Source organism: Grampus griseus, assembly GCF_964374135.1.
Source record: "Grampus griseus genome assembly, chromosome: 5".
Taxonomy (NCBI): Eukaryota; Metazoa; Chordata; class Mammalia; order Artiodactyla; family Delphinidae; genus Grampus; species Grampus griseus.
The window spans coordinates 29,727,154-29,741,510 of NC_138998.1; the positions used below are offsets into that span (position 1 = coordinate 29,727,154).

Genomic DNA, 14,357 nt, shown 5'->3' on the forward strand with positions numbered 1-14,357 from the left:
AAAGCAAATAACTGCTGACACCACCATCGGTTTGCATAACCAACAGATGAAAAGTAACATCTTCAGAGTGCCTTTGTTTTCATAATCTCGTTTGACACCTCCCAACTGAAAGGTAGCTATTTTGACCAATTTGCAGATAAGGAAACTGAAGTGATAAGAAATATATTCGCTGAACGAGCAAGTGATAAAAGTCAAAACTCACACACAGGTCTTTCTCACTCTGACATCCTTGTGGCTTCTACCACTGGTGGGTTTTTTTTGGTTGCTTTTTTTTTTTTTTTTTTTGGGTGGGTGGTGGAGGGGGACAGGGATGGTTGTTGTAGTTTTTTGTTTGTTGTTTTTATTTCTGTGTAAGTTTACAGGTGTCACAAGAGTACTCACCTCCAGGTCTACTTGAAATAGGAGTCTTCAGGAAAAGGCTTAAAAGACTGGACTACCTCATTGAAGAAAATGTCAAATTAAAAAATGGGTGAAGGGGATCAAAAAGTGTAAATTTCCAGTTATAAAATAAATAAATCATGGGGATGTAATATATAGCATGGTGACTATAGTTACTATACTGCATATTTGAAAATTGCTAAGAAAGTGGATCTTAAAAGTCTTCATCACAAGAAGAAAAAATTTGTATGGTGACAGCTGTTAACTAGACTTATTACAGTGACCACTTCACAGTACATACAAATATCAAATCATTATGTTGTACATCTGAAACTAATATAATGTCATATGTCAGTTATACCTCAATTAAAAAAAAATCAGGAAAAATATGCTGGCCTTTCCCCTTCTCATTTGGCCACCCCGTCTTCTCCCTTTAGCTTAGTGGAGGAGCGTTTTCCTAGCAACTTGTTTGTGCCACCAACTAATCAATGAATCAAGTAACTAACCAATCAGCTAACATGCTGAGCCTATGCTAGGGGCTGTGGGGACGCCAGGAAAGATGCCTAGGCCCTGCCTTCAGGCCAGTGCAGGAAACAGAAACAACCCACTGAAACAGAGTACATGGGGTCAAGGATCAAAGGAGAGAGGTCTGGGAAGGGTCTGCAGGAGCAGGGACCCATCTGGAATGATGATGGGAGGACGGGTTTGGGATGGGGTAAGGACTGGAGAGGGAGCTTCTGAGGGAAAGAACTACAATAAAGACCAGGAGGAGGAAATGGGGGGGGTGGGTGATGCGCCAGCTGTGAAGACAGCAGCCGCCTGTGGCCCATACTTGTTTTCAAGGAGTAGTGAGAAATAGGATTGGGGTCTAAATATGGTGTGTCATGAAACAAACAGCAAATTTGCTCATCATGTGCTGAGACATACAGTTGTGAAGGGTTTTGAGCTACACAGGCATATATTTGATGTTTAAGTCAGCTCTAAACATTTGCTAATCACCTCGGCACCGATTTGTTACCTGATTTAAACTAACTAGAATAATTAGTTCTCAGTGTTAAAAAAAAGAAAGTACTCAAGACACCCACAGACACTGCAAAGTGCCTAGGACCTTGGTGTATTCAAATTAGAAATTTCTTTTAAATGTTAGTTGACAGGAAGAAACATCAAAAGTGAAAGCTGCGATTTCAGAACAATAACATGTAGGTGCAAGCAGCCAGAATGGAGCAGAGATAATTATGTAATCTTACTGGCAGGCAAAATGCCCCAAACCAAATACTTTTTAAGATGGTATGGAGTACCTGACTGCTACCTTTTCTGAAGTGACCAGGAGAGAATTCCAATTTTCATAAATCTTGTACCCAATATTAAGGTTGCAAATTATGTCTTTCTATTCACATGTATTTTGTTAGAATCTTTACTTAAACCTGTCCTTACAGTGAACATCTCTGAGGCACACACAGAAAGACTGAGATAATAACTATGTTTTGGCTTTTAAAACTAAATAATAAGATAAATAACAAAATGCATGGATCTCTGCTAACCTTTAAACTATTTTTCTGATGCTTTATCTTCCTAGATTGTTCTGTGGACACTGAGAGATTTCTAAACAGAATGCAGGTCTTTTCTCTGTGGGGATGGAGGATTAGGAGGTGAGAAACCTTTTCAAAAACAGACATAAGATGTTCTATGCATATATTGCAACCTCAAACCCTGGGAAAGTATTTTTCACCTTCCTAACCTATATTTGAGTCCCAGACTGTAAGCGGTATTCTGATTCATACTTACCCACGAGCAAACAAGGAATCAAGGCGTAGGAAAACCACATGATAAGACTTGTCTCGATTTCTTCTAGAACCATTGTGAGGGTCTCTGTTTGGCAGGCTCAGTTTGACCTGGAACATTGTTTCCTTCCAGAATGAAGCATTCTTTCCGTATCAGCCATCCTTGCTTCGGAACGCAGAAGTTGGAGCTGAGTCTGAGTCGCTGTAAAGCCTGAATTGTTCTGGAAAGAGGAGCCAGCCCAGACACCTCAGAAGAGGCGGGCTGGGCAGCACCCTCCTTTCTGCCCAAACCCAGATGTTGCATCAGGGGGTGTGGCCTAGGAGAGTTCCAGAGAAAAGATAACTGGGAAGCTTAAGAATCTGCATGGGGGAGATACCTGGATCATAGGCTCTGCTCTGGGGGACCCTGGTCGTCTCCAGAGACACCCCTGGCAGTAGCAGGCAAGATTATCTGAACTTCTTATCAAATAGCTGTTCTCTTCCAACTCTCTCTCCGGTGAGTTCATGCAAGCTAGGTACTGATTAGCTGTTTTTCTACATCTCCACTTCAAAAAAAGTAGAGAAGTTTAAAAATTTTTTTCTAAATATCTTTTATAGAGTCAGGAGGTGAAGAATATATAGCTTCATATGTGCTTGCATCTGCAAAAAGAAAACCCGGAAGGAGATAGAGAAAACTACCAAGATTGTTTACCTTGGGGCAAAGGGAGTGGGAATCGGGAAGACAGAGGAGAAAAATGGGAACGAGACTCTTTCCACTACCTTTTGTTTGTTTGGGGATTTTAAAAAATTGTTTTTATTGTGGTAAAATACACATAAATTTACCATCTTAACCATTTTTAAGTATACAGTTCAGTGGTATCAAATACATCCAAATTGTTGTACAACCATTACCACCATCGGTCCATGTAACTCTTTTCATTTTGTAAAACTGAAACTCTATATCCATTAAACAATAACTCCGCCTTCTCCCCTCTCCTGGAAACCACCATTATACTTCTCTTTATGATTTTGACTACTCTAAGTACCTCATATAAGTAGAATCATGCAGTACTTGTCTTTCTGTGACTTACTTATTTCACTTAGCATAATGTCCTCAAGTTTTGCCCATTTTGTAGTATATGGCAGAATTCCCTTCCTTTTTAAGGCTGAAAAATAGTCCATATACATTTTGCTTATCCATTCATCCATTGATGGACACTTGATTTGCTTCCACGTTTTAGCTATTGTGAGTATAATGCTGCACTGAACACAGATGTACTAATATCTCAAGACCCTGCTTTCAATTATTGTGGGTGCTGTTATCTTTTTATATTGTTTGATTACTGAACCATGTGAATGTATTATTGAAAACTTTATTTAAATTTTTTAAATTGGAAGGAAAATCTTATGGTAGGGTTTGGCCCCTTAAAATGTCAGTTTTTTAGACTCTAAACACTCCACGTGTGCAAACGCCTCAGTGGAAAGAACATGAATTTTAGAGTGCAACACATTTGGTTCCAGTGTCAGAATTTATTTGCAATATAACCTTGGGAAAGTTACTTATTTATTCATTCAACAGACATTCACTAAGGGCTTTTATTATGTACTAGATCCTGGGAATTCGATAGTTCCTGCCCTCAACCAAAACCTAGTGGAGAAAATGGACATGAGAATAGTCACAAATCAATACTCAAAATGAAGTGACAGAAATATTCACAAGGGAATAAAGGAGCATTAAAGAGAAACACCTAACCCAGCCTGGGGGTTCAGAGAAGACTTCTTGGAGGTGACTTTGGGCTGAGTATTAAATGCTGAAAAAAATCAGTCAGCCAGCCATAGCGTGTTTGGGAAACCACGATAAGTTTGATGCAACTGGAGAGCAAGGTTGGAGTGGCAAGAAATGGGGCTCGAAGGTAGACAAAAACAGGATTCAAGAGAGAGCTTTGAATGCCTTGTTGAGGAGCTCAGAGTTTATCCTGAGGCAATGATGGTTAAAAGCTCAAATCTAATCTGTCATTCCCTGTATTTGAGCTTTAAAAAATTTATGACTAGGGTAGAGAAAATCGTGGAAGCTGCCAGACTGGAGGCAGGTGGGCCAGAAGGGAGGGATGTGGGTCAGCCAGTTGAGAGATGTTGGCTTCCACTAGGTTCTCCCATGTCTGTAGAGAGAAGTGACTAAATTCAAATGATGGAGGTAGAATTGACAGCTCCTAGATGTTGAGTGGATTGGCGGAGGAGGAGGCAAACATGATTTTCACGTTCGTTTGAATAACTAGGTGGATGACAGCATCCCAACCTAAATAATGTTAAGGAGGTGGGGTGGGAGCAGGGCAGGCAGGGTTGGGAATGGTACAGAAAAAGGCTGCATGTGTTCAGTTTGATACACTCGACTTTGAGGTGCTCATATGGGCAGGGGCAGTCTCCAATATTCAAATGATCTTTGTCTCAGTTTATGAGTGTCAGGGTATGGCACCACTTCCCCTACATTCAGCATTTCATTGGTAGCTGAGACCAGCAAGTGGGTGAGAACATTCAGGGAGAGTATGTAGATTAAAGAGACATGTGGATACGCTCCAGGAGAAGACCTGCATTTAAAGGACCAGCACAAGCAAAATGACATAGGAAGATATAGGGGGAATAAATAGGTCAGAGAGGTCGTCCTGGAACAAACTATGGTCCTGGAAATGATGAGGGATGGAGTGATCACCAGGGGGGGTGCAGAAAAGAGTCACTGAGTAAATTATCAAAAAATGTCTCCTGGATTTACATCACCTAGAAGGTCATTTGTAATCTCAGTAAGAGGAGTTTCAGCGGAGAACTTGGATCAGAAGCTAGATAGTTGTAGGCTGAGGATTGGATGGGAAAAGTAGTGCTCTTTTGATGTGAAGGGGAAGAAAGCAACTCTATGAGCGTCATTTTTATAAAACAATGTCTTGCATAATATTTGTGGGAATTAAAGAATGTAGACAAAGCACATTAGCACAGTGCCAAGGACACAGTAGGTCTTCACAAATGCTGTATTAACCATTTGTTATATTAATAATATTAACAATAAATACATTAGGGTTTATTTGCTCTGACTGGCTGGCCCTTTGTGGGCTGCCCATCTTTCACTTTGGCCCCTGGATCAGCAAAAAAAGCTTCCAGTTGGTGACACCTATTAGAGGGTGGTCATTAAAAGCATGGACTCTGGAGCCAGACTGTCTGGGTTGGTATTGGTGCTCTGCCACTTACTGTGTTTTTTTCGCCAAGTCTTTTAAACAATGTTTTAATGTCCTCCTCTGTAAATTGGAGACAACTGTAATAGTACCTAATTCGTAGGGCTGTTGTGAGGATTATATGAAATGGTACACTTAGAACAGAATCTGGCAAAGTAAATATACAATAAGTATTCGCTGTATGTCTTTTAACTACATCAAGGTCAAGGACACTTGCTGCATCCTCTCCTTGATCCCTGCACTCTATACACATTTCCATATATTATACGACAGACTTGCAAGGTATTGATAAAATTTGATTCCCAACTTTTCAGATGAGGACACATCTGAAGTTTATTTACTGTAGATCCCAGAGCCAGTCAGGGATGGAGACAGGAATTCCAACAGAGATCTGCCTAACTCCAAGTTCTTTTCACTCACCTTACTACCTCCCAATTAGTATCGAAGGAGGGCTCACAATGTGTCTGAGGGACGTAAAAGAGTTAGTGATCTAGGAGATCAGCAAAGGCTTTAGAGAACGGACAATCCTCAATATGGAATTCCAAGGATGTACCCGTTTAGATTTGGATAGGAAAGATGTGCTTGCAGTTAAGCATTCCAACTGGGAGAATGGCATGGGAAGGCCCAAGGATGGAAAAGTTGAGGGGAAAACAGACTGAGGATGAAAAGGAAAAGGAAAGTAAACAGAAAATGGGAGAAAGAACAAGACTCATTTAGTTATGTGATGGGGGAGGAAGGAGAGTTGTTCACCAAACCTTGAGGTGTTAAGATAGCTCAACCTGGGCATGGGTCCCTGTCAAGATGCCCCCGCCCAGCACTTGACAAGTGACAAGCCATGTTGTCACTTGTCATGACATGTTGACATGACATGTTGCCATGTTGACAAGGCAGTACTGCCTGCCAATCCTTCACAAGCCACTGCAGAAAGTCTCTGACCTGGGCTCAGCACACCTCTAGGGGCACTGAGGGGTAATGCTACCTGCCTGCCACAAGCTTTTGAATGGCAGTTCCTCTCAGGACTGGTCCATGAATCAACAAGGAACTCAGACGATCCACCTCTGCATGGGCCATGCCACTGGGTGAGAACCTCTGAAGGGCTGTGCCTCACTTGCTAGCCCCTACCCTTGCCTGGATCCCCGACTCTGATCTTGCCTTTCTCTTCTGGCTTTGAGGAACTTCTCTTTCTACACTTTCTCATCAGCTGGTTGTGATATTTTGTCAATGCAACATGCCAAAACCAAACTGTCCTCTAACCTGTTGCTGCACTTCTCAGATTAATTTCCGCTGCACTTCTCAGATTAATTTCCATGGCCTTCCAGAGTTGAAGATGATCAGTCACCTATGCCTGAAGATGAACCGCTGGAAGAACAAAGCTATTTCCTATCATAAAGAAGTACAGTCTAGAAATAGGAATTTTTTTTCCTATTACACTATTTGCAGTTTGAATATTTAATTACAGAAAGAAAAGCAAGGAGTTAAAGGTTTTTGTGGAAAAGTAAAGAGTGGGGAAGGAAAAGGAGATTGATGGTCAAGGAAGAGAATCCCGAGCCCTCTGAGCCCCATAGGGCTGGGACTAGAATGAAGCAAGGGAGGCACCAAGGGTGGAAAATTTCAGGCACTCACTCTTAGGGTTGTGCAAATGCAGGGTAGGTCCTGGTGCCCTGGCACAGACCACGTGGTCAGTTAATTGCAATAACCCTTCCTTCCTCTACTTAACACAAAATAGTTCTCTTCCCTTTACCAAGATTCCTAAATATCTGTCCTGTGTTTTAGCACATCTGACATTTAATTGTAACCCACTGTCTAAATTATTACTATTATATTTTTTTTCTGGAAGGAACACAGTGTATTTAAACAGTGGAATTCTCCTTGTCATAGATTTTTCTAACTCCCGCTTCCACTGAGTCTGCTCCAGATGTAACTTTCACACACTTTCAAGCTCTGGTTTTCAGGGTTCTTACAGCCCTTTTTCAACCTCCTCTGAACATTATTTTCTTCTTCAATTTCCTGCCTCGTTTATTGTCTGGCACCAGTGCAGAACATCAGGAATTTAACCTCCCTTAACCTCAATTCTTTCCTTAGGGGGTGATGAATTAAAACCCTTAAGTCTGTCAAACTGCCCTCCTTCCTGTAGTTATAACTGATTCTTTTCTGTGACATTTCCCAACAACTTCTCTTAAGATGTAGAATCAAGCCTTATTCAGAATAGTCCTTTGTAGTTAAAAGTTCCGTGTTTAAATAAAACAAATACCATTTTATTCAATTCTAAAATTTGAAAACCAGAAACAATGCTCTGTAATAGTGAAGATCTTAATAATTTTCAAATGATTTTGATTGCTGTATTTTCAGTCATTCACTGGTTTAATCCTAGTCATCACTGATTCTATTAAGTGAAGCACACAATATGCTCAGTCTGTTTTATGAGGCCTCCAACCATCCTATATAAATTAACACCCCACTCTCACTCTCCGACCTCCTCATCTTGCTCTGTTTTTTCTTCATAGCACTTCTCCATTAGGCATTACATCACTAGAAATGAAAGTTTTAGGACAGTTTTTGGACAAATTTGTCCATTTTCTTCACTATCATTTTGCTACGTTAGAACAGTCTGGCACCTACGCAATCAAACATTTGACATGAGGTGGTTGGATGGTTGGTTGAAGGACAAGTATCTCCAAAAGCAAAACAAAGACACAAAACCATATACATAGATATAACCATTCAAAAAGTATTTTTCTCATCTTGACGCCAAGTGATTAGCATATGCGCTGATGAAATCAGTACTTGTTTTCTTCTACAACATCCCCCTTATCTACAGTCTAGAAACCATATCAAAACAAGTAAATGTTTGGCATTACTTGTTCCAAGAAAAGACATGCTTATTCAGGGATCACTAATTTCTTCTACAAATGCTCAAAAAAAAAAACAAATTTAATAACCATTCCGGTATTTAACCTAAAACAGACAACACTTTAGTCTCATTCTGGACTCCAACTGTCTCCATAATTTCCTGAAAGCTATCTCCAAATGTTCTACATAGCTTCTGAGCCTAGAGATTTAAAGCAACTAAATACCTTAACTACCTTAGATGTCTATTCTTAATTGTCTATTTATGCTTGTCTTCCTGTTCGAGAGTCATTATCATTCCACCGAGGTACAAGAAAACATGGAGAGGAAATTGAGTACTCTTTGTCTTCTTTGTAGTTATACTACAAATAAAATTTGCAACATTATTTCAAAATACTGAGACCAGCTTTCCCTGAAGCTTTAAAAACAGCTTAAAAAAGTAATTTGAGTGGAAACATTTAGAAAATCAGCCAGTCCAATTGGTAAATTAAAAGTTTGTGTGAATCCTTTGTAGGCATCAGGCCAATTCTGAAGTATTTGAGATAATGAAAGTGCTCCAGCCAACAAACATACCCTCAAAAAGACACTGTGGTTTAAAACATTTACCTTCGTGAACACCGCCAATAATAACAAAAACTCCTCCTCCTGCTCTTCAAAACCTCACCAAGCCCAGTTTATGTTCTACTCATTAAACAAACAAGTCTCAGCAAACTGTATACTTTCAAATCACAAGAACCCCTCATTGGTAAACAAGAAAAATATATTTCTTTGGTCATTTGGTTTTAGGTCAACAGCAAAAAACTAGGGTGTGGAGTATGCACAGCATGCTTGGTCTGTAAGAGTTTAGAAGATGACAGAGTTGAGTCATATAAACTTGCTAAACCAATAGAACCAGTTTATCAGAAGAGAGGAGCTTCCTACCTTGCCTTGCAGTAGAATAAAATACAGGTTTTCCCCAGAAGCAGTAATATGGCATTTTCAAAAAGTTCACTGGATGCTGTTCAAAACATAAAATGAGGATGTCATCTATCCTGTATCAAATGTACTTTAAGTTAGAAGCAACCTCAGTTGTGAAGCCATTTGAAAACAGTTAAAGGATGTATATAAATACAGGATTACAAAGGATTTCCTTTTCTTCTAGCAAAATATTAAAGTGGAAAAGTTAAAGCATGCTGAAATGCTACATTCCTAATTTATTGATTTGGACATTGCACTTGAAGCATTTCTGCAAAATGGTTAAGTTTCCAGATAACTCCAAGTTATAGGAAAAACAGGGAGTAACAGTAACTACATTTGGAGACTTGAACTAAGGGGGAATAAAGGCTGGGAAAGAGCCTTTTTTACACTTTTAATTTTGTTTTTAACCATATGCATTGGTAAAAATAAGGGAAGCATCCATACCATCTGATGCCTTCTGGGAATTCAAATTTAGTATTATCAGCTTCTCATTTTTCAGGGGAAAGCAGAACTCTGGATTTTATGTGAAATCTCCCAATTTTAAAATGTTAACCATTACTTTTTTAAGTATTGTGGGTTGAACTGTATTGGCTGTATCCTGAACAGGGCACCTTGCAAGATGGGAGAAGGGTAGTGGTGGTGAGTTTTGGACTTCTCAACAGCAAAAAAAGTGGCCGGGCTTGCCCAGAGAAGAGGTGCCTTTTCCTAATTCTCACAATGTACCTACACAGACAGTAGTGGCCCTGCTTCTCGCAATCTCTGGATTAGATGATAGAATTAAAGCATTAACACTGGAGATAACTTATGTGCCACTGATCTATCCACATATCTATGAGGATAACATCATTCTAACAATCCAAGTTGCTCATCTGCTAGGCTTTTTATTCTTCCAGCAATGGCAGTTGATTGCACTTAGGCCTTCTGATTTTAAGTGATATGTCTGTGACACACCATCTTTAATAGTGCCAGGTGCCTGTGTTACTGTGTATAGTCAAAGACGTGTAATATATGTTTGTGAATATGTATTCAGCTGAACTTAAGGACTTATGACCAAATAACAGATACAGCAGCAATAGCTTTTTGTTACTGAGTTTATATAAAGTTCTGAAAAACCTTCTTCCAAGATTTTGGAGAAGTTATTTGTAGAAGTGGGTTGGGCAGGGTTATGTGTGTTATGAATATTTAAATTGATAGTTAAGCATCTCCTCACAGGTGGAAGAAAACTACTGTAATACTGCTCTTCCCAGGACTTTCCTCCTTGTCTAAAAACAAGCACAGAGAAGCCAATGTGTCACAATATAGAGTGTATCAGGCTGGGAATAAGGTTTCTAATACAAGTCCTGCTACTAGCTAGCTATGTAGATGTTTTCTAAGATGGTTCTAGTTCTTAAGAAAATTAATTCATGCTTTTAAAAAACAGTCATTGATGTAAAGATTGGTTTTAAGACTCTTAAAAAATTGATAAAATGTTGAAGTAGAAAATTAAGTAGTTCCCAGTGAGGTTTCATCACATAATAGGAGGAGCACACAATAGCTATTAGGCACACAAGGACTATCTAGGAATTCCCTAGTTATTATAAATCTAATTATGGCACAGAAATATGCATTCTGCTTCCAGTGCTACTCCATTCCTAGCTACTTTCTCAAAATCCTTAACATCAGCTCTGCAGGGTTTGCTATAAATAGCTCATGTCTGTGATACAAAGTAGTAATTGAGTTGCTCCTCTCCTTTTTTTTTAAACAAATAATCCATTTTTTAAATAAGGAAGACTGGGGGGTGGGGACCACAAAGAGGTGGAAAATAAAAAGAAAGCATCATCAAATGTTTGTTTAAGATTAAGAAGATGTTTGCTACCTAGTCATTTTACAACTACTTTAAAACTATTTTCCTCAATTTATATTCAAGTGATTTTACAGCAAAAAAGGTAAGAATACATGACTTTTGTTTCCATTAAACTTGGCTACTAATAATCATCTTCATAAACAAAGGGGGCTGAGAAAGATAATGAAATATGAACTAAAAGGATTTAAAAGCAGATGTAATGAAGACAGAAAATTGTACAATGTCTATATTTGCTAACTCCTATTGCTTAGTGAGAGAAGTCAGGGCTGCCACCCAGTGGCAATGTAAGTCTTTAAATGATCTGAAGATTTAGAGAATTAAAAAAACATTTAAAATAAAACAAATTTAAAAAAACCAAAGTCAAAAACCTCATGAATTAGACAACTTCAATTTTAGAATCAGTAATTCTGGTGTCTTAAATGTCTGTTCATAACATATTAAAGAATGGAAACATTCATTTGCGTAGGCAGCATTGGGGAAATTTTTTAAAATCTCATGACTTTCTACTATTTACTAAGTTATGTGGTTTTAGTAAGTATTTTCTATTAAAATATTGAAAGTACTTTGCTTAAATTAAATCTCCAGAATTTATAGTGGGGGGAAAAGCTGTGACCATAAAGTATAACTGGTTTTCTTCTGTGATGTATAGAAATAGATTAAATACGCTACAGTAGCCTCTCATCCATACACCCAAACTTCTGCTTGATAAACAAAAACTTAATAGAAGCATCTGAAAATATAAGATTCTAAAAATAATTTTCCCTTACCATTAGCACATCACATCTTTTCCTCAGGTATACATCAATTTTAGTGTCCCAGTCAATAAAATTCAAAGCTGAAAGAAGAAAATGAGAATAGTAGAAATACTATGCCTGATAATTATTGATTTTTTTTTTTGGTGGGGTTGGGGAGAACCAAGTATCTCATTGCCTCTTACTTCTTCAAACTTTGGCCATAGCTTTTTTCATATTGACACAGATATAACATATTCAAAAATAAGATGCTTTGGTAAAATAACACTAGGGGAAAAAAATAACACTAGAGCATCCATTTACAGTTTGAAAAGCTAAATATCTCAGAGACTGTTTTGTTCTCTTGAATAACCAGATGAGAGAGAAGCACCCAAAAAAAACAAAAAAAAACTTAGGAATTTACAGATTTTTGTTTCCAACAGTTGTAAATTTAAATTGTACAAGATATGTTTTCTAACCTATGTCCCGTATGTTTTGCTTTACACTGAAAACAAACGAATTTTGGAAAATAATGACAGACACAACATACTTGATATTTACAATGGCTTGTGACAAATATAATACCTGAAAATAATTTCTAATTTTCCATTTATTATTGCTATTTAGTCACAGAAAAGATTAACAACTCTCCAAGAAATTTATTTTAGCATATGCCATATATTGATATAATTGATATAATAATTTTATATGAAGAGAACCATTGCAGAAGTAACTAAGGTGGTGCCCTTACAAGGAAATAAAGGAAAGGCAATAAAGAAATTCTTCCATATAAAGACTTTCGATTTGCATCATTTTTTCAAAATATAAAACCTTAATATTAGAAGCGAAGAGAAAAAGAGCAAAAAAAAAAATAAAACAGAAGACCAAGGATAAGGAATTGCTCTATGCAGATGTTTGGCATATGTAGTATATATGTATGAACTGAGTTATAATAAAAATACTTATGTATTATAGTCAATTTTCATATAGAGTTAGAAACAGCAATTTCCAATCAAGCATGACTGGACTGATATTTTCTCAGTCTTCACATGACGAATTACAACTGTATAGCAGTCACTTCTGGTCAGCAGTATCATGATAAATGCTTGATAAGATACAATTTTTCTCCTTGTTCACTTGTAAAAATTGGTGCCTTTTTGTAATGTTCTACAAGTTCTTCCATGGTGCTGAATTTACGCTGCCCAATGCAGTAGACAGTCTCTTTTAGTTGGACTTTAAAATGCTTGTTTTTCCCTTGTGCTTTTAGTGATACTGAAAAATCATTTGGCTAAAAGAGAAAAAAATTTTGAAAGACATCTATTAGCATTTTTATATTAAACTAGTAACAGCTAAAATGTGAGCACTTTAAGTACTAGGCACAATACTAAATTATTTACATGAATTATCTCCTTTATGCCTCAAAACAAACCCATTTTACAGATGAAAAAAAAATCAAGGCTGAAGAGAAGCTGAGTTGCCTAAGATCATCCATCTAGTTAACAAAAGAGCCAGGATTCAAATCGAAGCAGCCAGACTCTTAAGTCTCTTAACTATTATGCTCTACCTAACACCAGGGCAAATCCTTTAGTTTAACATCTGAAGCATAAAAACTATCTTCTCTCCATTCAAACTACTGGAGAAACATAGGAGAAAATCCAAGACATCCACCCCTTTTCAATTAGTAGCTAACAGTAGCTGTCTTACAGAGTAAATACTCTGAAATCTCAAAGATGAAGGACACAAAAATGAGAACTAATTTAAACTCTAATAAGAGATCATAAACTCAAATGCCTATAAGGGGCAAAAAAGAAATGTAAACAATGGCCAGGGTGGCTATATAGGGGGAAACAACAGTACATGGCCAATCTAAAGGAGGTGGCCACTTAACTGCCAATTGTTGCCTTGTAGGAATACGGCTCAACCGTATTGATAGGCCTTCCAATTTTAAAAGGGAAATCTGATGTCTAAATTCTTATACTAAATCTCCCAATATTTAAAAACTGACAATGAATTCAAATGTTTAAAAACACTGTGCAGGTCAAATGAAATATGCCTATTTGAGACCTCTACTTTAAAAATTCGACTACTAAAAGTAATGGTATATTTTGGATAATATCTATGCTTAATTACCCACAAGAAAATACACAGTATTTTGCAATCAAGTTTTAGGTTTTTTTTTTTTTTAACCTTACACTCTTCTGAATAGTCTATATCAACCTCTTATACAGTTACTGCCAAAGTTTCAAGCAGTGGGTTTCTTGGAAACATCTTATGGTTATTTACCACCCACTCCAGGGTCACTCCCTTCTAATCCTTCTGCCCACTGCTTGTCCTAGAAAGTAGGGCCAGGTCAGGCACCTAACAGAAAACAAATCCCACCACTCTTCCCTATCATAAATCACCTTCTCCTTCTGAGGGGTTATGTACAGGCCCCCATTTCCTGAACTTCACATCAGGCAGTTCAATTAATTTCAATCTCGCCCTCTCATCTTTCCCACCCCTCACCCCTTAAACACACACACACACACCACTCAAACAGATAGGTCTTCTTTCTTTCTTTCAACCTTCTATACAATCATACATTAACTTTTGTACAAATACATATACACAAAAAAAGCCAATA

General features: G+C 37.8%; 2 protein-coding genes across 4 annotated transcripts in view; both read right to left on the minus strand.

Moving 5' to 3' along the window:
- IL20RB (interleukin 20 receptor subunit beta) overlaps positions 1-2,365 on the minus strand; it is a 30,516-nt gene extending 28,151 nt beyond the window's left edge. Inside the window, exon 1 of the mRNA XM_082654312.1 lies at positions 2,164-2,365. Within this exon, the coding sequence (XP_082510438.1) occupies positions 2,164-2,236 (73 nt within the window). The 5' untranslated portion in view covers positions 2,237-2,365. The remainder of the gene's footprint in view (positions 1-2,163) is intronic.
- Positions 2,360-14,357, minus strand: part of NCK1 (NCK adaptor protein 1) — a 92,998-nt gene continuing 81,000 nt past the window's right edge. For 2 of the 3 annotated variants that reach the window (XR_014296740.1, XR_014296741.1), the window contains exons 4-6: positions 11,771-13,022; positions 9,125-9,200; positions 2,360-2,380 (exon numbers count right to left, since the gene is read on the minus strand). Coding sequence is in view for 1 of the 3 variants with exons in the window: in XM_082654311.1 (XP_082510437.1) it covers positions 12,828-13,022 (195 nt within the window). In the remaining 2 variants the exon portion in view is untranslated. Of the gene's footprint in view, positions 2,381-9,124; positions 9,201-11,748; positions 13,023-14,357 lie in introns of those variants that run through there. The other variant, XM_082654311.1, reaches the window with a different exon arrangement.